Source organism: Rhizomucor pusillus (genome assembly GCF_041956525.1).
Source record: "Rhizomucor pusillus strain CBS 183.67 unplaced genomic scaffold VTP01scaffold_6, whole genome shotgun sequence".
NCBI lineage: Eukaryota > Fungi > Mucoromycota > Mucoromycetes > Mucorales > Lichtheimiaceae > Rhizomucor > Rhizomucor pusillus.
Genome location: NW_027192148.1, coordinates 714,340 through 738,736, shown reverse-complemented (window position 1 = coordinate 738,736; position 24,397 = coordinate 714,340). Strand labels below are relative to the sequence as shown.

Here is a 24,397-nt window from a genome sequence, read left to right as displayed (position 1 = left end):
GACTACGCAAGGCAACTTAACAGATCATCATGAGCCGCTGCTTTTCCTGTCATCTTGTGTACTGTGTGTGTCAAGAGGGCATCCATATAGGTCACGCACGTGCCATTAAAATCCAGTTACTGCGAGGACAGGTCGGGCATTTCCTGCCTTCTTGTAAAGTTCTCAACAAGTGTAAAGCCGATAACGCGTGCGACATTCCCGAAGTGAGGTCCGTTCACCATTTGTTAGAGCATGCCGTACACTCCGTATACGCTGCAGACGCTACTGTCTTCAGTGCTCACAGAGGACCCGTCCGCGCAGCAGCAGCAGCAGCAGCCACACCCGCCAACGCCCTCTTCGAGCTCACCCATAGGATCGCCTCCAGCCTTGTTTTCACGACGTTCTCCACCATCCTCCATTTCCGATGTCAGCAAATCCTTCTCCTCCAGCCCGTCTCGCCTCAATAATCTATTGTCCGGCACTGCCGGAACTGCGTCCTTTGCGGTCGACGCCGTTGAAGCTTGGGGTACGCTGTATCTAACATAATCCTCGAAAATACCACTACAGCTTCCCCACTAACACCCACAACTATCGTACACACCAGATACCAACCTGTATATCGGCACCTCAGACGGCCACGTACTTCACTATACACTAGAGGAGCGGACAAGCTCGTCTGACCAGGCATGTGGTGGATCAGACACATACACAAGCGACATACTTATGCCAAGTGCAATAATTAGAAAAGCAATGTTCCTCACGCATCACGCCTAGAAAACAAGATCAACCTCGGTTTTGGACGCAAACCAGTAGAGCGCATTCTTGTTATACCCCAAGTTTCGAAAGCTGTCGTCCTTTGCGGCAAGTTGAAAATGCTATCCAGCAACGCAGAGAATGAATGTTTTTCCTGACAATCAGATTCTTACAGATTCGACGTTGAGCTTCTATTCTTTACCATTTTTTGATCCTATACCCGTATCACTGATATCACATATCAAGGGAGTTGCTTGCTTTGCACACAACATTGCCCAAGAAGGTGCAATCGGAGAAGATGGAACTGTGGAATTGTGTGTTGTCAAGAGGCGTGTACTCCAGATATACAAGATCGGTGAACAAGTGCAAAAAGAAAAGGTAAGTGCGAGAAGAAAAACCTCGGTTTTTCCGTTTGGATAAGTAACACATTGCAGGAATTGCCTCTTCCCGATGGGGCAATCACTTTGGTCTGGCACGGCAGGAACATTTGCTTAGCAGACGTCCATATTTACAAGCTTATAAATCTACAACTATCTAATGCCACACCGCTATTTCCAATTCCTCAATTTCCTGCATCTCCTTCATCAGCATCCTCCATGCTAAGCTCTGCTCCGCAAATGATGCCAAGACCGGTCCTGACCTTTATCAAACCAGACGAGTTCCTCGTTATAAGCGGCAGCGTTAATAATCATATCCTTTTTTTTATTTATTCATTTCTGCACTTTTTCTTCTTTAGGCTTCAATGCTGCCATCAATCGCTTAACTACCTGCTATACAAACAATAGGTGTATTCATCAATGCATACGGTGACCCTGTACGTGGCACACTCCAATGGTCCAGCTATCCAAAATCCGTTTGCGTCGAGTTCCCTTACATTGCAGCACTGCTACGAAACCACACGATCGAAATCCACAATATATTGGACCAAACATTGCTGCAGATCATTACGTTAGAGCCACACTTTGAAGCACGCGGCATGTCATTCAGTCTTGGTATTAAAGTATGGATGGATGGACTAGCGAAAAGATTGACGAAGCGACCTTGGCCGGAAAGCACGGATTTGGAAGAACAAGACGACGAATTGAATTATGACTTGAGACGCAAAGTCGCACGGTACTCGACTTTGCCGGCGCGCATCCTGATCTACGGTCGCGACAGCGTAATGGCACAGCTCGTCAAACCTCTCGTGGTTCAAGTTGACGAGCTGTTGGACAACAATAGAGTGGAAGAAGCATTGGAAATGGCAGATCAGGCACGAAATGCAATGTCGACAGAGAACAATATACATATCGAAAGACTTGTAAGTTCTGTCAGCGCAAACTATCAGCAAAGTGGGGACAATTCTCACTGTTATATTTGTTACAGCGCTGCGAGCTAGATTTTATATACCAAAAGGCCGGTTTGCTTCTTTTGAAGGAAACTCTGTTCGACGATGCGTTTTCTTTGCTTTCTAAAGGCGATCTCGATCCGCGTGTCGTTATCCACCTCTTTGCCAACCTGTCACAACCGAAATGCCTGCGTGACGAACCCAGGATTCTATTGTTTGAAGGTGTGCGTGATATCTACGAGAGCATAGGCCACATTGAAGATCTTGGTAACGACGATGAGCATTTTTTTTTTTGCTGCCTTGTGCAGACTGATCCTGATGAAATATAATTTGCAGTGAACCGGGAAAATGAAGAAAATGGATCAACAAGCGAACTGCAACGGGTGATGATGGCAAATGCACGTGAAGCATTGGCAAAGTATTTGGCTATTGAACGTGGCAAGTTGCGTGATAAAATTGGTCTAGGAACGACTATTTGCAAGGTAATTGAGATATACCTAAAACCATCAACGACATAGAATTTGTTGATTCCGGGTCTAGGCTATAGATACCACTCTCTTAAAATTATATGTATATACTGATAACGATGAAGTCCTGCATCGAATGCTGCAACGTCCAAACGACTGTTGTCTCCAAGAATGTTCTGATACCTTGAGACACTTCAAAGTATGCATATGGCAAAATTCACTGCGTGGATGGAACGGAAATTTTCTTACAATGTTTTAGAAATACTATGCACTCTCGCTCCTGTACCAATCCAAACGCGCTTACGAACAAGTTTTAGAGACATGGACAGAGTAAGTCTTTAATATAGACCGTTTACCGAATTCAGGATTTACAGTGGACTGCTGCTACACGTAGGATGTATTCTAATAATATATCAGACGCGAATTTTAACGGGTTACAGCAAATTAAACAGTTACTACTGCAGGATATCAGTCCAGAATACCTGCACCAATCTGTAATAGTTCGATATGCGTGGTGGTTGACCGAACAAAGCATGAACGACGGTGTGGAGATATTCATACGATCACCTCGAGCTTCTGAAATGGACAGCCGCGAAATCCTCAACAAACTGGAGCATTACGGAGACGCTGCAGTTCGAAAATACTTGGAATACCTTGTATTGACACGGCAGAGCAAAGAGAGCGAGCATCACACTCACCTTGCGTGCAGCTACGTGCGCGATGTCCAAAGCGAGCTGGAAACTGATGATAATGGGAAACAGCGTTTGCGGGAATTAGGTAAAACAAAGCAAAAAGCATCCAAATTTAGGACACATGGGGCTGACAGCACATAGTGGACGAATATAAAAGATCTAGGGCTAGCCTTGGTATAGCAGATGCACAGCCGTTTGTGAAATTTTTGGGCGCACATGAAACGTCAGAGCTGGTCCGTCGAAGGCTCAAGCTGATTCGATTACTGCAACGTTCACCTCTATATGAACCCGAGCGATTATTAGAAGCTATAAAGGAGGCTGGACCTCTGGATATCGAAATGGTGATCGTGTATGGGAGGGTAAGTCCTGCTGTCGATTTCATGTATACAGACGAGTAATACGTATACCAAACATGGGATGCGTTAGATGAAAAGACATCGGGAGGCGCTGGATATTTTGATCAAAGATATCTCGGACTATGGAGGTGCAGAGACGTACTGTGTGACAAACGGGCAAAGTACGGGTACAATCCCGGATACCGTGATGATACCCCCGGCAAGATCCTCGTCGCTGCAAGGTACATCGAAACGGAAAAAACCAAAGAAGAAAAAGGAAGACCAGGAGCCGGGCGTACCAGAACAACAACAACATCTTCAGGAAAGGCGAGAACTATTCTCAATATTACTACGATTATATCTTACACTTGAAAACAAGTACGTTGGCATGTGTGCGACTGTTTACATTTACTCGGCCACTGAACATAGTTTTATTCGCAGAGAACTTTGCTTAAACCGGACAATGCATCTCCTGGTCACACAGGGATGCTACCTGGATATCACCGAGGTCTTGGATTTGATACCTGACGACTGGCCGATACAAATGCTGCAGGATTTCTTGATACGATCACTGAGACGATCGCTGCATGCTTACAAGAATTCTCAAATTGTTGTGGGTATTAGTCGCGGTGAAAACCTCAAGGTAAAGAGCATCCGACGAACGTAAAGAGTATTTGAACTCTTGTTTCTTACCGAAAATTGATTTATATCTAGATTGGTAGCGAGCTGATCGACTTGTATAATGATATTGGCCCTGTGCAAGTAGATGTCGATACTGTATGTCGCCGCTGTCGTCGGTATCTGGGTGACTGCATTGTAGTCCGGGAACCCAGGAACGGCGATCTACTTGACTTGCAATGTGCAGAAAAGCTCGGGTTGTTGAAAGATACAGCAATAAATGAAAGATGATTCAGAGGCTACTACTAATTTTCGCATGTGCTCTGAGATGTATTTATCTTGCTACTCTTTACTCGTAGCTGACATTCATGAAACCTTATCAAGGTATCATCTCTGAGCTTTATCGAATGTGTTCATAAGCGCTACATAGTTAAACATGGAGCAACAGCACCCATCAGCTTGCATCTATCAAAATATTTGCATTTCTATATTAATTTGCTACGATCAAAATAGATTGTGGACGATATCCCAAGATCAATGAACAATGAAGCATAATGAATAAATATATGTATAAATAACATGTAGTTAGATTAAACTGTTAAACAATGGAAAGATATCTCTAATGATACAAGAACAAGCCGTGCGGAGCGGGTATGGAACTTAAGGAGAAGCTTCTCCTGTAATCGCGTATACAAAGAAGAGGACCCAGGCAACAATAAGTGCAGCAATGAACAAGCCAATAAAGACAACGTTGATAGGTCGAATGGGCTTGTCTTCCAAAGCATCGTGGCCATGCTTGTTCTTTTCGATTTCTTCGTCGTTGGCAGCCTTCATCTTTTGTTGGCGCTTGGTGCGACCGACTTCCAAGACATTGTCCAAAACAATACGCTGCATGGCAATAAGGCCACAAATAAGCACGAAGCCGATGCAGGCAAGGACGAGGTACACGGTGAGAACACCTGAAGTTGAGAGAAAATATGACACACATCAGTCATCAGTAGGCAAAAACAAAAATCTGTCAAAATATGCATGTAAAAAAATGAAAAAATTACCTGTGTAGGCTTGGTTGGCTGTGTTGTCTTGGACAACGCCAACGACGATGTCCAGAATGGAAGTGCCGACGTTGTTTGAGCTCTTGTAGATGCCGAGACCGGTACCGATATAGTCTGATGGCAGAATCATACCGATAGACGTAATCATAGCAATGGGACCAAAAGCCAGCGAAATACTGTAGAATACCATGCCGACCACTGCGTTGATATACGTCCAGCCAAGGAACGCCATACTGAGGATCAGGAAGACGGCCGAAAGCAGCACTGTTAAATGGTTTTAGTTATCAGCATTTCGGCTCTTGCAACTAAATCACCGATACTTACAAATAATTAGACGTCGACCGAAAAGATCCATGATGATACCGAGGATAGGAGTGGCGACGATAGGAACGACAAGAGAAGCACTTGCGGTGTATCCAGCCAGCATACCAGTGCTACCGAAACGGTACTGTACGAGTTCGGTGCTGATGGTTTGGAAGGAAGACCAGACAGCAGCGTAGATGAACTCGGTTGTGATAATAAGCCAGTAAAGGAGGGGGAAGCGCAGCAAAGAGCGACCCTTGAAGGTCTTTTTAGCCTTGAGTTTCAATGTATCTTCCTTGTTGAGGACGTTCTGGCCACTTAGGTGGCGGACTATCAAAGCATAGACAAGGTTCATGATGATCGAGAAACCGCAAATGATAAAGGAGAGCCAGAATGCCCACACCCAGTCGTCTGTACGGTCTGCGATGGGATGCGCGACCAGCGTGCCCAAAAACGATGCAAGTCTGCTGATAGAAAGCTGCAAACCGATAGCGATGGCAAGCGACTGTGTGCGGAACCATTTCGAAAGCAAGGATTCTTGCATAGTCACGATAAGACCGCTTCCAATACCAAAGATAACACGTCCCACAACCATCAATGGGAAGGACGTGTACTTTGCAGCCAGGGCTGTCAGCAAACTGCCAATGATGACAAACAGGTTGACGACCAAGGTACCCCAGACAGAACCGAACATGTCAATAAAAAAGCCACCAGCGATGGGGAAAACAGTGTTGATAATGGAAACTGACGACGACAGTACACCGTAGCGAGTATTGTCGATGCCCAGGTTCTATGGATCACATATCCCATGAGTAAAAAAAAGAAAAGATCTCGAAAACCATCTGGATCAGGGAAATTATACCGTTTTTAGTGGGCTTTTCATTGCACTCAGAGCGGACGCAGAGAAATGTGAACCGACTATTACGCGTTGTAAGTAAGTAAAAGGTCATCTTTGTTATGTTTATATACCAGATCAACATACTTGGAAGCATGAGAGCAGTGATCAATGCAATAGTCTTAAATTGCCAGGATGCATTGGCAAGAGCAGCGTCGCCGGTGTAGTCAGCTTGTTCGTTTTGATCCTCCTCATGGATCTCATGCTTTGTTCCTCTGTTCACACCGCCATCCTTTTCATATTCTGAAAGGGGGATCCCGCCTTCCTTGACTTCAGACATGTTGCGTGTTTACGAAAGCAAATCAGGTAACCGACAAAAAACTGATTTGCGGGGGTAAAATAGGATGAGGTACGCAAACAAGCCAAAAAGGTGCGAAAAAGGAAAAACAACGAACGGCCCAAGCTTTATATCTGATCTGGTAATTGTGAACCCGATCAGATAAAGGGTTCCCTTAGTTGTTGCAAAGTTTGGAACCGTGACACAAAGAGGGCTAAACGGGGTAAAGACGATGTGTAATGCATCTAAAGAAAATCTTTCTTTGGCTTCTCCGTCCGAAGATTACCGAAACAAGCCAATTGGTCCACCACATCAATTAGCCGTAAAAAGATTCTTGTCAGATACTACTACAATACTACAATATCGATGTTTGTATACACACCGCTGTTATGTATCGCCGACATGTAACCTGCGCTGGCGTGATCAGACACATGATCTTGGAAACACAAGCTTAAAACGTTTCTTGTCCTCTGCAAAAAAATATTTCTATGCATGTCTCAAGCCTGCATGAACATGTAGGTTGCGATCTATGCCGTGCGTACAGTCTGCATGCAAGTCAATAAGTTACTGCTTTCGTAATCCCATACTTTACAATGAAATTAGACTTTATATCCATGTATAGAAATATCATAGCAGTTTAGGTGCTCACGCACCTTTGTTTGCTCGATGACCACCCAAGTTCTCAAACGCATGCTTTGGCCGGATGATTATTATAACATGTTGTTACAAAATCTTCTGTGCTACATGGAACGATCCATCTAAAACTCTCAGAATCGGGAAACAGAGTACAGTCCAAAGTTTTAAGGCGCTACGGAAAATCATTAAGGCCGGGGTGAAGCAATCATTACGGTTGAACTTAAGTATGGTAGTAACTTCTCGGAAGACTACACCGGAAAACGTAATTGAGATGTACAGACCGAGGCAGCGTTTTGCAGAAAGATACATCTTTTTGTCATATTTATCTTAAGCGTCGAGCTACTGTGATTCCCATCAACTTTCTGAAGACGGTCAAAGCAACATCGTTGATGAATATGGCGCCGGGCCCATGGACATAGTCGCCAATGTGAATGCTCTACAAACACTGACTATGCATACGAGATACCAGCAGAATTATTGCGGCGAAGGCAAAGTTATGAGCAGATCGAGGAAGCCATGATGGACCCGAGCGAAATACGGCAATGTTAGAACGAGGAGATACAAGGAGCTACAAGGAGAGAAAAGGAAGGCAGGCCCAAAAAGGAGCGCACACGTACTGCGTTTTCCCGTTCACTTGAGTTTCTCCCCCTCATAGCTCGAGTTTGCGTCGTTGTCTTTGAACATCATTTTGCCCATTTTAAGAGTGTACTTTGCTTGCGCCTCTGGTAGTCCCCAATTGATTAATATTTTGAAAGTCATGGGCTTCGTTTATTCCTTTCTTATCAGCAGAGTGAATCTGTGTCTCAATACGCCGTCCAAATGACCTTCTTCATTCCAAGCAGAGTTCATGTACAGGCCTAAATATGCGGAATGCATCACACGATAAATGCTGCTATGGATCCTTGCGCTTTGGTGTCTTGACTGGCTTTGACAATACTGCTGACCTTGGCAATTTGATCATCGTCCTTTCTTTTCATCATTCGAGCGCTGGAGAGAGATGATTTCCTTGACAATGAATGAGCTTCAGAGCCACAAATTACATTGGCAAAAGTCTGCACGGTTTACTCCGTCATTTATCCGGATGAAGAGTTTCACACAATAGGTACCACGATCTTGAAATATATGGATAGTAGTATTGTTCATTTGTGAAGTGTATCCATCTCATCCATTGTAGCCTTCAGAAAGCTAAGCTAATGCCCTGCAATGGTTCCTTTATCTATAAGCTCAGCATAAGCTCCTCGCTTTTCTTCTTGGCCAGGGGCTGTGGACGCCTTACGTTGCATTTATCAGAACTAAGGCAGAGATCGTGCCCATGATGATCGTACATGCTCATGTTGTGAGCACCGTAGCCACTCCAGGCGAGTGTTTCTTTGACCAGGCCATGTTTTAGAATGAACTTTAGCAAATTGAATTTAGAAAAAAGCTATGTCAACATGCCAGTCGTCTACGCGCGCGCAGTTCGGGTTGCTGTCCACCCATAGGCACCCGATGATGCTTAGAACATGCACGCTACTCCATGCCCACCGTCCTACACCAGGAGAGTTCATAGTCCAAGCCATGTCTCCATGACCTCAGCATACGAGGATAGCCTCCAGGCGTGTAATAAGCGAGACCAACAGGAGACTACCAGCCTCGGCATGACGACAATCATTGTCCTGAACATGAATCTTACCTAGGCTTGCAAAAGCGTGCCAGTGAAATGTGGGACTGTAAATTGTATCGAGAGTCTGTAATTTAGAGGGACAACCATAAGAAAAAGGGGCGTGAGTTTGGATTCTTAGATTCAGATGTCACCATGTGCGAAGATTTTAAGTAGGATGCACCATGAGCGCGAGGCATGTTCGCTCCCTTTATCATGGGCCGATCGAAACCTTTGCCTCATGGACTACGCGCCTCCTTTGTCTTTAGTCGGCATGACTGCAAAACAATGATCTCGCAAGCCATGGCCGGCCCGGCTGTCAAGTACTGGTCCTCCATTGACGGTATCTCCGAGGCCTTGGTGAAAGCTCATGGCGACGAGGATCTGTCTGCGAAGGATGCGCGCAATCTTTTTACCAAGGCACTACGCACAATCAGGGCCAAGAATCCAAATCAACCATCGCTTGCACTGTACTGCCACGAAGTTTGCACCTACTTGACGAAGGATAGCAACAAGAAAGCATTCGCGTTGGTTACGAGAAGGAGCTCAAGGAGTATCAGAAGCAGCAGGAAATTGCGAACTTGAAACGGTCCGCTGATCAAGAAGGCTACATCAGTGGCCTCAAATTCACTTTGGCAGGAACGATAAGACGACGAGAAGAGATCGAGGAGGAGATGGCCGACCATGGTCGAAAGCGGGCACGAAAAATCGACCCTGGAGCCGAACCGTCGACGACATCATCACGATCCTCAACGCCATTGCCATCACCTGCATACGAAGATTCTCTAATCGAACGGGATGATCTACCAACATCGGAAGTGTTATCAGTTGGAACAATCATCAAGCGAGCTGGTGCCCGCGTCTACAGGAAGTTCATCCGTGGCGAGCAAATCTCCCTGGCAGAACGTAAACTCATGACGTGAGTCCTAATTGATTTCCATCATAAAAACATCTGTCTGACGCGAAACAAGCTCTGGCCTCTCGTCAGCACTCGATTTTATCGATTCATCTCGAGAAGGACAGATATCTTTGTTTCAGGAGGACGACTGGCAGAAATGGGAAGACCATTTCACTGCTAAATACCGCAGGAAGAAGATATCAATTCCGTCAAGAGTGCTGGTTGCATTTGAGGTGATGGCTAGGGTAAGTATCTATCAACCAGAGTTTATATAATTGCAATAGAGTCTCACGACCTAGTAACTCTGCAAGCAAGATAACGGCAGCGACAAGGCCCGTCAATACCTTTGTCAAATGAGGCTCAACAAAAATTGGGCCTGCTTTGAAGTGAAACTCTTGTCTGTCTTTGATATACTGTAAGTCACTGCAATCCTTCGACATAAATGATTGCTAATATTTAGTCTGAACCTCATCGATGAGCACCAAGCAATGCTTCAACGGAACTCCAGCTCAAGATACACTGAATCTGACTACCTAGGAAGAATTTGGCTGCCACTGCTTGACTGTGTCTTAGGCAGTGGTAATCGACACATCCGAGCCAAATCGTAAGTTTAGTGCTTGTTCCAGTGAAAAGATAACTGATCTTGTCACCCTTAGAGGCGAGTCCGTCTCGCATCATACCGTGTGCGCCAAACAACGTCAATACGCTGATGCAGATAACGTGATTGCATTCAAATTCAATATTCGTTTTGTCTACGACATGGAAGATGAGGAATATGATCTGGGCGCGGCAGAAATAGCGAGAATGCCGCCGGATGACGACAAAATTATTCGCGATCAAGGGAAACTTGTTCGTGAGGGGAAAGAAACAGTGGATATGATCACCAGGGCTCTATGTGGCTCCAACGCAAACGCTGCTATAGCCTCATGCATCATGCCATTCTGCGGTATACCGGTTACAATGAGCAGGATACGGTCACGATACTGATGAAGATGATAGGCACGCGCTGTCACATTTCCAGTATCCGTCTTGCGAGACCGGGATTCTATGTCGCGATTCCGCAACGGAAATTTTCTATCTCGTGCGACTACGACAATCTTTCAGATGCTGTGCAAGTCATTGAGCCGCTCCTCTGCGCAAAGATACTTTCCATGTTCGTAAGGCACCACCGAATTGCTGTTCATCATTTTTCTAGGAATTGATGGAAGAGAATGCAAACTTCATAAAAACCTCGATACAAGAATTGGAAGACAGGCGTCTTTCGTTCGGACAGTCTTTGGGGCAGACACCGTCACCTTTGGAACGTCCTCGAAGAGCTTCATGGACGCGACCAACTTGGTTTTCACCGCCTAGAGTAGACCAGGAGGTGGATATCTCTACCTATTTGGAACGACATGTGACTCCAGAACTAGTTGAGTCTGTCGAACAGAGAGCAGACGATCAAGAACCTGCTGGAGAGGCAGACAACTTCGGCTGGGTGCGAACATCTGAAGGCAAATGGCATAATACTCTCACAGGAGTCATTATCGATGTGGACCCTTACAATTCCTGTCATGTACATATCGAATAAATCTATATCGGCACATTATACAGTACCTCCGGAATTCCTGTTTGTATGGGTTGGATGTGATCTTATCTCAGCTCAGTTACTGCCCGTCATCCGATTGGTACAAAGATGAAGCCCTCAAAACAAAAGTTTTTTTCAGATCAAATAAAAGATATAAATAACGGACGATCTTTATTTGAATAAAATCATCTCTACTTCGAGCCTCACAATACTTTGGTTATCTGTGATTTCTTTCATTATTTCTCTGTAAATAATGAAGAGAAATGATATGGCAAGCTAGAACATCAAATCTTCTAAGATTGCAAACGATTGACCATCGTTGATGCAGATTGAAGCATGTTTATATATACCTCTTGACTGAATTAGGCATGCAGCTTCTCTGCTCTCCGGCGTTTTCCCCTGGGCTCTGTGATCTCTTGCATGCTCTATACAAGTCACCGAAAAACATGATTGCCTCCGGATTTTCCAAGTTGTCTGCCAAAATCTTACTCATATTCTACAGCGTGAGTGCGGCGTGACAAGTATTTTTTGCTTGCAAGTGCATATCATTCTATCCAAGCAAGTCTCCTCTCTGTATGTAGAAGCACCCTTCCGTCTCGGGCATGACGTTAAACTGCCCATGGTTGCCTGCTGGTGCGCCGCCCCAACCTAAATAAAAGGTTCTTTCACCCATTTACACACTGACGCACTGCGGTGCTAGAAAGCGAAGAAAAATCTATCAGATGCGGAAGACGAGATATTATCCATATTCGTTCATTTCGCTACCAGAGTGATGCAAACAAAAACCATCTTCAGGCCTAATATGCAGGCACTGCCAATGGATCTCCCATTTATATAGATACTATTATAGAAAAAAGCGGACACTATGTGGTGATCGCAATCTTTTTATTACAAGTGCAAAGACTTTGCAGTCTTAACAAACTCGCGGATTTTCTCCAAGTCTTTGACGCCATTCGTCTCTACGCCGGAAGAAACATCCACCACCCACGGTTTAACCTGATGGATAGCTTCAGCTACATTTGTAGGGTCCAAACCACCAGCAAGGATGATGGGGAATTCCTCGTTAGAGGGATGGCCAGGGTGTTTGTAGTCTACAATCTCCTTTGCAATAGACCAATCGAACTTGACGCCGTGTCCGCCTTGCTTGTTGCTAGGCAGACTAGTCACCTTGGCATCCAAAAGAACATAATTGTGGTAACCAGGCTGTGTCAACGCTGGGATCTGGGATTTGTCATATGTTTCGCTGTCGATATGGAATGCCTTGATCACAGGTACAGGCAAGAACTGTGCTACTTCGGTGGGCTCCGTTCCATGCAGCTGAATGATATCGAGTCCGACGGTGGTAGCTATTCTCGTCATTTCTTCAATCGTTTGATTCACGAAAACACCGACCACTAACGGTTTAGTGCTTCGGCTTTCCAAAAGTCGACGATGCAGTTGGAACCAGTCTAAAGATCGCTGATCATTAATCTGGATATCGTTATCTTGATGCGCCGCTGCGGCGCGTGATCCTTTGACTGCCTTGACAATCTCCTGCGCCTTTTCAATATCCACCCGTCGCTTTGAACCGGGCACAAAGATCAGTCCAATCAAATCAGCACCGGCATTAGAAGCCTCCAAAGCAGCTTCCACGGATGAGATACCACAGATTTTGACCAGCGTGTTTCGAGGCGAACTGCCTTCGGGTATAGGATCCTTCTTTTCAAAACCAAGCAACTCGGCGACAAATTCTTTCAGGTTCCAAGCTCGCATCAATGATTCTCCAACCAGGATGGCTCGTACTCCTTGTGCAAGGTATGGCTCCACATCTTGACGACTGGAAATACCAGACAGTGCACACAGAATAGTATCAGGTGGAACCATCTTTGCTAAGCGCGACGTTGTTTCCATGTCGACATCGAAGCTATGCAAGTTGCGGTTGTTGACACCGATAACTTTGGCGCCTAGAGCGTTCGCTCTGGCCATTTCTTCTGCATTGTTGACCTCCACCAATGGTTCCATGCCAAGCGACTTTGCATAATTGTAAAGATCACGCAAAAGCTCGTCCGGAAGCATGGCAACAATCAAAAGCACTGTGTCGGCACCGTACAGTCTTGCCTCCAAAATTTGGTAGCGATCCAAAATAAAGTCTTTGCGTAGGACGCACGGTCTGTTGGGCATATGGTCCAAGACTTGTCGAACTTGACGCATGTCGTTTAGTGAGCCTTTGAACCATTTTGGTTCAGTGAGGACTGAAATGACGCTAGCTCCCGCGAGAGCATAGTTCAGTGCTTGCTCAGCAGCGTTCGCTTTGATATCGATCTCGCCTTTGGATGGTGATGCGCGCTTGACCTCGGCCAAAAGCGAAAGCTGATTTTGTCGCAAACGGCTGGGGAAATCCTGCAGAGGCGGGGCAATGTGCAGTGCAATCAATTTCTCCAAATCAGCCTCGCTCTGACCAGGAACTTCCTTGGCTGCCTGCACATCTTGTCGTCTTTGAGCATAGATGCGTGTCAGAATGGAGGACACTCCAGCAGGAGTTCCGGAAGAAGAAGGTGTAGGCGTGGATGATGGTGCAGGAGTGGATGGTTCCTTGGTAGCTGCTGGTGCTGATGCCGATGCTGCCTTTTTCTTCTTTGGAAGTACACCAGCCGCAGGGTTTTCTTCCCAAGTGCCTCCACGAAGCTTCAAAAAGTTGGCAAGCATCTTGTGGCCATTGTCACACAAGATACTTTCAGGATGGAACTGGACACCTTCAATGGTATATTCCGTGTGGCGGATAGCCATAATCACTCCATCGTCGGTCGTTGCAGTTACTTCCAAAACATCCGGTACCGTCGTGGGCATGCCAGCGAGCGAATGGTATCGAGTGACCTGGTTGTCTTGTGGAACGTCCTTGAAAATGCTACGTCCGTCGTGTTTGATCGTCGATGTTTTGCCGTGAAGAATATCTCCAGCGTAAGAAACCGTGCCTCCAAAGACTTCAAAGATACACTGTTCTCCCATACAGATACCGAATATGGGGACTTTGCCAGCAAAGTGCTTAATGACATCGCGCGAAATACCAGCGTCGTGCGAAGGGTGGCCAGGACCTGGAGAAATTACAATGTTCCGAGGCGCAAGCTGTTCAATCTCTTCAATCGTAATCTTGTCGTTACGGTGTACAACCACATCCGCACCGAGTGACGACAAGTACTGGTACACGTTAAACGTAAAGCTGTCGTAGTTGTCTATAAGTAGCGTAGCCATAGGAGGCAATGTTCAAAAGATCGCGGAAAGAACAAGGTGTTAAAGCGTCTTTCCAGGGCCCATCAATGATTTTTATCTTTTCTGAGTCATTTCCGGACATTTCATTTGACAATCTGAGCTTGAAACGCTCACATAACAAACTCCCAGCGGTCTGGAGGAGGAAAGCTCATTCGCGACCGCCCTCTTTTGAGTACGCCTCTGCAATGTTTGGAGCTACAAAGGACTTTATCGGAAAGCCTGCACCACCCAACTATGTAGCCGGTCTCGGTCGTGGTGCCACCGGTTTTACAACTCGTTCTGATATCGGTCCAGCAAGAGAATCAGGAGATTTTGTGTAAGTTACTCAACAGATCTTTTAGCTTCTATGCATCGGTGTTAACCCCATTTATTGTTTAGAGATCTCAAAGCTAGCACTGAAAAGGGTGGAGAAGGTCAAGACGAGGATGACGAACGCTTTCAAGATCCCGACAACGAGGTCGGTTTGTTTTCAGGAGCTCCTTATGAAGAAGACGATGAGGAAGCAGATCGGGTGTGGGCCATGATCGATGCGAAAATGGACGAAAGGAGAAAAGCACGAAGAGAAGCTAGAGAACGAGAAGAATTGGCACGCTATCGACAAGAACGCCCCAAGATCTCTCAGCAGTTTGCTGATCTAAAGAGACAACTGCACACGATCGACGAAGCAGAATGGGCTGCTATACCCGAAGTTGGAGATTTGGTTGGCAAAAACCGCAAACGAAGCAAAGTGCCTGAACGGTTTACACCACTTCCAGATACCATTCTAGCTGCAGCGCGTGAAAAGTCTCAATACTCGACGACAGTCAGCGAACAAGATCAGAAATATGGAGGAATCACAACGCCCGGTTTAGATTCAGGCATGATGACCAACTTTAGAGAAATCGGACAGGCCAGAGATAAAGTGCTTGGTTTAAAGCTCGATCAAGTGTCAGATTCAATTTCGGGCCAGACGACCATCGATCCAAAGGGTTATCTCACTGATCTCAACAGCGTGGTTGTGAAAAGCGATGCAGAAATTGGCGATATCAAAAAGGCACGGTTGCTACTTAACTCTGTCATCACCACAAATCCAAAGCATGCACCAGGTTGGATTGCAGCTGCACGTCTTGAAGAGGTCGCGGGAAGACCAGTTCAAGCACGAAACATTATCGCCAAAGGTTGCGAGCAATGCCCTACAAACGAAGACGTATGGCTCGAATCTGCACGACTTAACACTGTTGACAATGCAAAGATTATTTTGGCAAATGCAGTCAGACACCTTCCGCAGTCTGTGAAAATTTGGCTGAAGGCCGTCGATCTCGAGTCAGATGTAAAGGCGCAGAAGCGGGTGCTGCGACGAGCATTGGAATTTATCCCAAACTCAGTCAAGCTGTGGCGGGCCGCTGTTAACATGGAAGAAAATCCAGAGGACGCAAAGATATTACTTTCTCGAGCCGTGGAATTGGTACCGATGAGCGTAGAGCTATGGCTTGCGTTGGCTAGACTGGAGACTTATGAGAATGCACAAAAAGTACTCAACAAGGCTCGCGCTGCGGTCCCTACAAGTCACGAGATCTGGATCGCTGCTGCTCGCTTAGAAGAACAACATGGAAAACCATCCAAGGTAGAAGGTATCATCAAACTGGCAGCTACTGCGTTGTCACAGACTGGTACAGTCCTCGACCGGGAACAGTGGCTCAAGGAGGCTGAAAAGTGCGAAAAGAATGGATCAGTCCTTACATGCCAAGCTATCGTGCGAGCAACAATCGGTCTGGGTGTAGAAGAAGAGGATCGCAAAGCAACTTGGATGGAAGATGCCGAAAGCTGCATTGCGCACGGATCTATCGAGACAGCGAGAGCCATTTATGCGCATGCGCTCAAAGTATTCCCCGGCAAGAAATCCATTTGGATGGCTGCGGCGTTTCTGGAAAAGAACCATGGTACTCCCGAAAGTCTCGAGGAACTGCTGCAGCGTGCTGTACGTTATTGCCCTCAGGCTGAAGTGCTTTGGCTCATGGGTGCAAAAGAGAAATGGCTGGCAGGCGATGTACAAGCTGCTCGTGCTATCCTGGAGGAAGCGTTTCGTGCGAATCCAAACAGCGAACAGATCTGGCTTGCAGCTGTCAAGGTCGAGAGCGAGAGCAAAGAATTCGAGCGTGCCCGAAAACTGTTGGAACTTGCCAGAAAGGAGTCTGGTACCGAGCGTGTGTGGATGAAATCTGCTGTGCTTGAGCGACAATTGAAGGAATATGATCGTTGCTTAGCGTTGCTCGAGGAAGGTTTGCAAAAGTACCCAACATTTGACAAGCTGTGGGCTATCAAGGGTCAAGTCGAAGGCGATGATTTAGGAAACCAGGGCAAGGCTCGAGAGACGTACAACAAAGCTGTCAAGAGTTGTCCAAAGAGCATCATGCTCTGGTCATTGCTAGCCAAGACGGAAGAAAAGATGGGCATGATTACCAAGGCGCGTGCCACTTTGGAGAAGGCCAGATTCACAAACCCCAAGACTCCAGAACTTTGGGTGCAAGCCATCCGTGCAGAAATACGAGCCAAGAATACAAGCGTAGCAAAGTCTATGATTGCCAGAGCGCTGCAGGAATGCCCCACATCGGGCGCCATATGGACCGAAGCCATATTCTTGGAAGCACGACCGCAGCGTAAAGCACGAAGTGTGGATGCAATCAAGAAATGCGAACATGATCCTATTGTCGTGACGACTGTTGCGCGTTTATTCTGGGCAGACCGTAAGATCGAAAAGGCAAGAAGCTGGTTCCAAAAAGCTGTTCAGATCGATCCGGATCACGGGGACTCGTTTGCATGGTGGTACAAGTTTGAACTTCAGCATGGCACTGAAGAGCAGCGTGAGGACGTTGTCAAGCGCTGCGTAGCGGCAGAGCCACATCACGGTGAAGTATGGCAAGCTGTGGCAAAGGACATGGCTAATATTGGCAAGCGAACTCCCGAAATACTCCAACTCTGTGCTGCGAAACTCGAAACTGTAGCATAAAGAAGCATGCATACCAATGATATATATAATAGTCACCCTCTTCATCCCTTTTGTTTCCATTATGTACAACAAACAACAACTACTACTTTGTCTTCTTTGACCTGATAGCTACAATCCTCAGTTTCGGCGCATTTCATTCTTTGTAATGAAAAATTTCATCATTCTCCATTTTTTCATTTTACCAGTGCTGCAATGCTTCACGGACTCTAGTGAGGAAAGGATCGGCAACAAATGTTCGCTGCTTTGCAACACTCGTCGTTGAGTCGCTGTTAGCATTGTCACTATCCACCTCCATAGGCTTTGTCCCAGTGTCTTCGTTGTTGTTCTCGGCACTTGTGTCAATGTCTTGCACTTGCGCGTTTTGTTCAGAATTGATACCGCTGAGTTGTTGCTTGATCCACGGCATCCGTCCTCCAAGGCTCTTTGTAATTTTGTCTAACTTGTTTTCATCCGATTCTTGTCGCCAAAGTCCTGCAAAATCAACCTTCTCGGGAGAATTCTTATACTCATCCAAGAGTGCAAACTATATTCCAGCTTTTTTTAGATCATTTCAATTCACAAGCGATCATTGAATATCTTGTAGCTTTACCAGTCGGGCTGCATATTCGTCCGGGATAGAGGTGTCTCGTATCAATTCATAATGCAATCTTTTCGGTGCAGGCGAAGCGTTCCGGCTATCACTGATGTAGAACCAGTTGATAACTGAAGAGGACCCTGGGAGTCTTGGATCGTACGGGCCGATGATAGCTCCCACGAAAGGTTCCATGAATTCGGGTATGCTGTGAGCATTGCAGCCTCCTTCGCTGCCACCATTTCCGTCACACTTTTCACGGCACAACGTCTGATAATTTCTCTGGTTTTCAATATCAATGATGCTCGGGTCTGGCGCGAACGTTGGGTGCGAGTGGTACCAGCCGACTACAACCATATTCTTCTCTTCAATCAATTGCCTTGTCTCGATGGCGCTGGTTGGATCCATCTCCACGTTGACATCGTTTTGTCCAGTGTTGAGTGATCGACATGGGAATGCCTCTTTGATACAGATACCTACATCGAAATTTAGCTATGTGCTCAGTACCCATTTTCTAAAGTTGCTATACTTGCGTTTTTCGGTCTTGTCCCACGATCCAGCTAAAAATCCAATAATTTCTGTCGACATTAAATGGGCATGGAAATCCATTGCAAGCAATACGTTTGAGTGAACTTGCAACGCAAAGGGCTGGCAACCACTGATATTTGATCCAGGCTCTCCTGTGAACGGTTCGCACTTGATCATTGTAAGTGGATCTCTGGTAGCGGGGGTTGCTTAATAAAATACTATGTATGTTGTCACTGGTATAATACATACTGGTCATTTCCAAGTTGATTGTATGAAATCGTTGTTCTTTCACGAGTCTGACGCAATTTCTTTTTCGAATAACTTGTTCTGCCATCTTCTTCGTAAACGGATGTGGGGATGCTACTTTTGGTAGGGGAAGAATTTCGTGATTTAGCCGAAGGAGATTTCCTGCTTCTAAGAAGGTAGGTAATGATGCAAAGTTAGTTCCTGTGATCCAAGATAATCTAATATCCAGTGTTTCTTTTTTTGCTTACTGTTTTGTAGCAGCAGGTTTTGGCGACGGCGTCGCTGAAGTAGCATTGCTGGTAGACTGCTGATTTTCGGTGACTGCAAGGCCCTCCGTTGTCTTTACAAGATCCGTAGTTTTATCGTTTTCTGCAGCACCATCGTTGGATTTGTCTTGCTGCGCAGAGACTGCTCCATTACCGGCGTTTGTATCCGCAGCAGGATCCTTTGCCACCTCGGAACCTTTTTCATTGTCATTTTTTGTAGTTGATTTCCCGCGGCTCAAGTATGGTTTTGCTGCTGCAGAGTCGGGATCAAGAGGTTTGCCTGACAACGTGTAACCTTCTCCACTCTCTCGTACCTACAAGGAAAAAAAACAGCAAAATCAACATTTATGTGGATAGAAATAGATACTACGCTGGGTACCTTTTCAGGAAGAGGGATTTTGTCACGATAGAGTTTTATAAAATGCTTTTGAGCATGGCTCCTAATAGAATGTGCGTCGCGTGTGCCAATGTGAGCCGTGACCTTGTTCCAGTCTCGGCCAAACATTTCCAATGCTTCCAAAAACTTCTTCTCTTCCTCTTCGGTGTAGACACCGGTGTTGAAACCTTCAGGAACAGGTCTCCGCGGTTTCTTGGTTGTGGTTTTTTGCTGTTCACCTGGAGCAGCTTGCTCTTCCGTTGATGTTCCAGCAGCTCCCTCGGTGTTGTCACCTTGAGGTTGAGCTTCGTTTGCGGTCTGCGCTGGATCAGTTTCAGCATTCTTTCTCTTCCGTCCTCGCTTGCCTAGAATGACGACGGGATGAATAACTTGGTCTAACCGTATTTTGGTTTGAAAGGACATAATGATTTATTACCTGGCGTGGACGGTCCAGCCGACGCGTCTTTGGCAGACTTTGGAGGCCTGCCGCGTCCTTTGCCTTTACCGTTCGATGATCGTTTTGGCTTGTAGCCTTCGTCCTCACTGTCGTCCTCGTAGCTTTCATCATCATCCTCGCTTTTGTATCGTTCATACGTCAGAGTATCGTTGCTATACTCTGCGTAGTAGTCGTTGCCGCCTCCTCCTAACATATCGTCCTCCGCAAGCAGCTTTGCAATGAGCGCAGAGCTCATTTCCTCTTCCTGAGCTTTGGATAAAGGTTCCACGGTTGCTTTGCTTTTCGGCATTGTAGCGCTTTAATAGCTGCTAAAGGGGTATGATTTCATTATATTAGGTCACAGGAACCGAGATCGTCAACGTGTCTTGATGGTGCGCGTTTACCTCGCTCAAGTGACTGGTTGGATGGTTCTTAGATATCCCTGGGGAGGAGCATTAGCTAACGTGTTTTGCATTTTTTGCCGAGTTGACGAGAAAAAAGGAATATACCGTGGGTGGGGGTTGCAGTTACGGTTGGGCAGCTAAAAAGGTGAGCGCGCGTGCGTGTGTTTGTGTTGCGGAGATGGGGCGGCCCGTGTCACGCTGTAGCTCGGGAGGACGGACGCGCCACCACCACTTTACAATGTCAGCCGCTCTCTCCGCTGTCACTCATAGACTCTAAACGAAATGTCGATCAACAGCCGATACCGCGACAGAAAATATAATTCAACAGACAACGATCGGCTATACAGGGCACTGTCCCAGCCCGTACAAGCATGGTAACTCATTCGTAGAAGTAGATTTATAGGCTGAAAGAGTAAAGTACTTATATGCATCTCAAGGGATAAGAAATGGGCACCTCACTCGCGCTCAAGAAATGTTCAAATATACAAGTGGGTAAAATGTTCGTGCTTTACAGTTCTTGTAGTTTGGATATATATCATATGTACTGACTTTGTCTGGTTTCCTAGCTGATCGGCAAATAGTCTACGAAGACGAAGAGGAGGAATTGGAAGATAAAATTATGACAGAGGCGCCAACGGTTCGTGTCCTTACATTGTGTATGATTAGAAAAGTGGAATGTGAAACTAAGAGATATCAAACAGGAGGCAGAAGCGGCGGGAGACCCGTCTAAACCAACAGAAAGCAACGAAGCAACTTCAATGGCTCCATCAGCAGCAGCAGCAGCAGCAGCAAAGACATCCTCATCTGGACTTGATAACTCTGCGTTGCCTCCTTCTCTACCGACACCAGCCGGACTTCAAGGAGACCTCGAAAACGATGAAGAACGCACGCATACACCAAAGTTGGATGAAGTTTCAGATGTAGAACCTGATCAAAAGCTTGTTCCCGGAGACGACGAAGAGCAGAGTAACATGGATGATTTAAACGATGCAGCTAAACATCCTGCTGATATTCCGCACGCAAATCCCAATGTCTCTATACAGCAACTCACGGGCGACGTCGCAGCACAAAGCGTTCCTCAGAATGGATCAGATGCGTCACCGTAAATTCCTATTTAACAATCTTTCTTTGAAACGAAATATGATGACGAAAAGAGCCAAATACAGTACATAATTATAATGTCATTTCCACTTTTTTGAGTTTTTTGTTTACTTTTTACTTGCTTCCACTTTGATCCTCAATAACATTCCTCTCCTTTCTGATATCCTATCTGCAAACGTTATGCCACCACCACCACCTCCTCCTCCTCCTGCAACACCTCGCGCTGATGACGGAGCACAATCTACGCAAAGAAATATGTCGAATACTGCTAATACTACTTTCGCCGCGATGCAAACTCTGCAAAGTATCAAGAGACAGGTGCTTTCCTTGTATGCCATGTACAAAGACTTGTGTGCTCGATATCCGACGTTGCGTTACGGAGATAGGATCCTGCTAAGCCTGATGATCTTACCGATTGTATCCCTTTTGGCCATGGGAGCCGGGTGCTTGGGCCTATTGTCTATATTTGCAATCTCAGTAATTAGTATTGTGCAAATGTTCATCATATTCGTGGGTCTTTGCATTTTGTTGCCATTCCTGAGCGTTGCAGCCGTAGCTACCTTATTCTGTGTCGTAATATTGTCTGCAATGCGCTCGATGCTAGCATGTATTGGAAATGCATTGGCCTGGATGAAGCAACGTCTATGGAGACAGTACCGTTCATCTGCCGTAGCTGACGGACTGCAGGAGCTTTGGGATCGTGTAAGCTTGATGTCGAACAGCACGACGGCCACCGAGGGCGAATCCATCCAGAGCGGCAACGGTGGCGGCGTTTAGTGATAATTAGGTAAACTCCTCCTTTGTCCCTGAACCTGCTCCCCACGAAGAGAAAGAAGGAGATCAGATCTGTATATGCAATTATCGTGTAGCAATTTGTATAAACATTCTTGGTACCAATGTAAAATCTCGCCCAACGGCAACTACCTTGCAAACTGTGTGGACAATCGTCTCGTCATTCGGAAGAACGCGCCAGATCTTACCATTCTTCACGTGTTCGATTGCTTGCACCCAATAAAGCACGTCGAATGGTCGCCCGATTCACGTCACGTAATGACAGCGAACTATCAGGCTTCCACTGTTCAAGTATGGTCTATCACAAACACGCATTGGAAGAGTAAGATACACGACACGTCTTTTGGAATCAGCCGGGCTCGGTGGGGTCCTGCGTCCCAAAGTGTCATTTGCAGCTCTGAACTCTCGGTATATCTTTTGCATGATACCATGATCGACGCCTAGGCTAAACATTGGTATTGTTGCAGCTGCGATTATCCGTCTGGATGTTGAAGGAAAACCGAGTGATCTACATGAAATACCCAAAATTTATGGATAAAGGTAACCAACAAACTGATAGACAGACGGCCACAATTCTGCTTCTGAAATATCTGACCTGTCAAAAGGCTGCGAGGTCAGCCCAGATGGCAAATACTTGGCAGTTATGGAAAATAGAAGTGGCAAGGATTGCCTCAGTGTATACACCGCGCCAGATATCCGGCTAGTAAAGGTTAGCATATATTTACGCAGATTACGGAGCGAGCATCAGTGCTGATAAGCAAAGAGAGCAGCATTTTCAAATCGATACCGAGGACGCAGTTAATATTCAATGGTCTCCCAACAGCCATTGCATTATAGTTTGGGATAACTGCCTTTATGTAAGAGAGCGCTTACATGAGTCTGACCTATAACCTTTCTAAAAGCTCCCTTTCTGCAGTATAAATTATTGGTATATCGGCCGGATGGATACTTGTGCGGGTCATATCAAGCATATGGAGAAGGTTTAGGCATCAAAAGCCTAAGCTGGAGTCGAGATTCGCAATTGTTGGCCATCGGCAGCTACGATCAAAAGGTCCGTTTCCGGCGAGTAACATCACTTGAGAACTTCGTTCTAGTCGAATGCTCACGATCTCTTGCAATAGGTGCGAATACTCAGAACTTGCACTTGGCAACCTATCTGTGAATTTTTCCACGCAGCTGCCATCAAGCAATTTGACTATCCAAACGCGGTTCGTATTTTTTCGCATATCAGACGGTGTGGTGATGTAAAATTTGGCTTATATATACTATTTTAGAGAATCAACAGAGAACTGCAGCGTTCTAGCTCCAGAGAAGCCATTGAATGTAGGTATTGACTTGCAAAAGTGAACGCTACTCTTTCTCTGATCTGATGCCCGTTAGATGACCAAATAGTGCGACGCCCAGTCAATATACCCATTCTTCGACCAGAATATAATACAAGCAATCCAAAGACTGGCGTGGGCATGTGCCAATTCAATGCCAATGGGCATCTATTGTGCTCTCAAGACGGCAAGTCTTTTTTTATTTTATTTGTAAGGAGGAAGAGAAAGCAAAGAACTGACTTCAGCAGCAGATAGCATGCCAACGACGCTTTGGATCTGGGACACGACCAAGTTTCAATGTTTGGCTGTGGTTACGCAGCAGCGTGCTATCAAGCATGTCGCGTGGCATCCTAGTGATCCAAATATGCTAATTGTGACCTGTGATACGAGCACTTTATACATCGTCAATATCTTGCTGGACTTGGATGCGGATGAGGACTCGGCAAGACGCATACAAATAACACCTGTTGCAGGCCCTTCTGGTAATATATAATGGTACTTTGTACATTGGAAATATGAGTAGGCTGAAACTGCTATTGTATAGATGACTTCATCATCCGAAAGTTCCAATTTGTATCAGATGGATCAAGTCTGTTGGTCATGGACAAGGCACTTTTTGGCTTGATTGCCATATCCAACTAGCTAGTACTGCTTTCGAGCACTTTACTGTAAATATACATATATA

General features: G+C 45.9%; 10 protein-coding genes across 10 annotated transcripts; 6 read left to right on the top strand and 4 right to left on the bottom strand.

Moving 5' to 3' along the window:
- Positions 1 to 231: 231 nt before the first annotated feature.
- Positions 232 to 4,462, top strand: VTP01DRAFT_9202 (uncharacterized protein; the record flags this gene model as incomplete). The annotated part of the gene is made up of 15 exons (XM_069388409.1): positions 232 to 505; positions 584 to 663; positions 723 to 840; positions 908 to 1,110; positions 1,167 to 1,422; positions 1,509 to 2,032; positions 2,098 to 2,326; positions 2,396 to 2,541; positions 2,600 to 2,725; positions 2,786 to 2,856; positions 2,921 to 3,303; positions 3,360 to 3,577; positions 3,645 to 3,931; positions 3,995 to 4,196; positions 4,268 to 4,462. The coding sequence occupies 15 exons, from the start codon at positions 232 to 234 to the stop codon at positions 4,460 to 4,462; spliced, it is 3,312 nt and encodes a 1,103-aa protein (XP_069240708.1).
- A 369-nt stretch (positions 4,463 to 4,831) lies between these two features.
- Positions 4,832 to 6,701, bottom strand: VTP01DRAFT_9201 (uncharacterized protein; the record flags this gene model as incomplete). The annotated part of the gene is made up of 5 exons (XM_069388408.1): positions 4,832 to 5,130; positions 5,224 to 5,487; positions 5,548 to 6,316; positions 6,389 to 6,444; positions 6,509 to 6,701. The coding sequence occupies 5 exons, from the start codon at positions 6,699 to 6,701 to the stop codon at positions 4,832 to 4,834; spliced, it is 1,581 nt and encodes a 526-aa protein (XP_069240707.1).
- Positions 6,702 to 8,511: 1,810 nt separating this feature from the next.
- Positions 8,512 to 9,173, bottom strand: VTP01DRAFT_9200 (uncharacterized protein; the record flags this gene model as incomplete). Its single annotated transcript, XM_069388407.1, has 4 exons — positions 8,512 to 8,544; positions 8,611 to 8,730; positions 8,915 to 9,061; positions 9,129 to 9,173. The coding sequence occupies 4 exons, from the start codon at positions 9,171 to 9,173 to the stop codon at positions 8,512 to 8,514; spliced, it is 345 nt and encodes a 114-aa protein (XP_069240706.1).
- A 16-nt stretch (positions 9,174 to 9,189) lies between these two features.
- VTP01DRAFT_9199 (uncharacterized protein) lies at positions 9,190 to 12,094 on the top strand (the record flags this gene model as incomplete). The annotated part of the gene is made up of 10 exons (XM_069388404.1): positions 9,190 to 9,443; positions 9,494 to 9,892; positions 9,945 to 10,116; positions 10,183 to 10,286; positions 10,332 to 10,475; positions 10,528 to 10,817; positions 10,871 to 11,007; positions 11,067 to 11,426; positions 11,813 to 11,941; positions 12,020 to 12,094. 10 exons carry the CDS (start codon positions 9,190 to 9,192, stop codon positions 12,092 to 12,094), a joined length of 2,064 nt encoding a protein of 687 aa, XP_069240705.1.
- Positions 12,095 to 12,326: 232 nt separating this feature from the next.
- On the bottom strand, positions 12,327 to 14,666 carry VTP01DRAFT_9198 (uncharacterized protein; the record flags this gene model as incomplete). Its single annotated transcript, XM_069388403.1, has 1 exon — positions 12,327 to 14,666. One exon carries the CDS (start codon positions 14,664 to 14,666, stop codon positions 12,327 to 12,329), a length of 2,340 nt encoding a protein of 779 aa, XP_069240704.1.
- A 203-nt stretch (positions 14,667 to 14,869) lies between these two features.
- Positions 14,870 to 17,670, top strand: VTP01DRAFT_9197 (uncharacterized protein; the record flags this gene model as incomplete). Its single annotated transcript, XM_069388402.1, has 2 exons — positions 14,870 to 15,000; positions 15,063 to 17,670. The coding sequence occupies 2 exons, from the start codon at positions 14,870 to 14,872 to the stop codon at positions 17,668 to 17,670; spliced, it is 2,739 nt and encodes a 912-aa protein (XP_069240703.1).
- Positions 17,671 to 17,848: 178 nt separating this feature from the next.
- On the bottom strand, positions 17,849 to 20,403 carry VTP01DRAFT_9196 (uncharacterized protein; the record flags this gene model as incomplete). The annotated part of the gene is made up of 7 exons (XM_069388401.1): positions 17,849 to 18,193; positions 18,260 to 18,717; positions 18,775 to 18,959; positions 19,019 to 19,183; positions 19,264 to 19,595; positions 19,661 to 20,022; positions 20,094 to 20,403. 7 exons carry the CDS (start codon positions 20,401 to 20,403, stop codon positions 17,849 to 17,851), a joined length of 2,157 nt encoding a protein of 718 aa, XP_069240702.1.
- A 376-nt stretch (positions 20,404 to 20,779) lies between these two features.
- On the top strand, positions 20,780 to 21,603 carry VTP01DRAFT_9195 (uncharacterized protein; the record flags this gene model as incomplete). The annotated part of the gene is made up of 4 exons (XM_069388400.1): positions 20,780 to 20,871; positions 20,935 to 20,996; positions 21,064 to 21,134; positions 21,199 to 21,603. 4 exons carry the CDS (start codon positions 20,780 to 20,782, stop codon positions 21,601 to 21,603), a joined length of 630 nt encoding a protein of 209 aa, XP_069240701.1.
- Positions 21,604 to 21,778: 175 nt separating this feature from the next.
- VTP01DRAFT_9194 (uncharacterized protein) lies at positions 21,779 to 22,375 on the top strand (the record flags this gene model as incomplete). The annotated part of the gene is made up of 1 exon (XM_069388399.1): positions 21,779 to 22,375. The coding sequence occupies one exon, from the start codon at positions 21,779 to 21,781 to the stop codon at positions 22,373 to 22,375; it is 597 nt and encodes a 198-aa protein (XP_069240700.1).
- A 75-nt stretch (positions 22,376 to 22,450) lies between these two features.
- Positions 22,451 to 24,354, top strand: VTP01DRAFT_9193 (uncharacterized protein; the record flags this gene model as incomplete). Its single annotated transcript, XM_069388398.1, has 10 exons — positions 22,451 to 22,798; positions 22,858 to 22,930; positions 22,996 to 23,099; positions 23,161 to 23,247; positions 23,307 to 23,441; positions 23,512 to 23,598; positions 23,665 to 23,713; positions 23,771 to 23,899; positions 23,964 to 24,194; positions 24,257 to 24,354. The coding sequence occupies 10 exons, from the start codon at positions 22,451 to 22,453 to the stop codon at positions 24,352 to 24,354; spliced, it is 1,341 nt and encodes a 446-aa protein (XP_069240699.1).
- Positions 24,355 to 24,397: the final 43 nt, after the last annotated feature.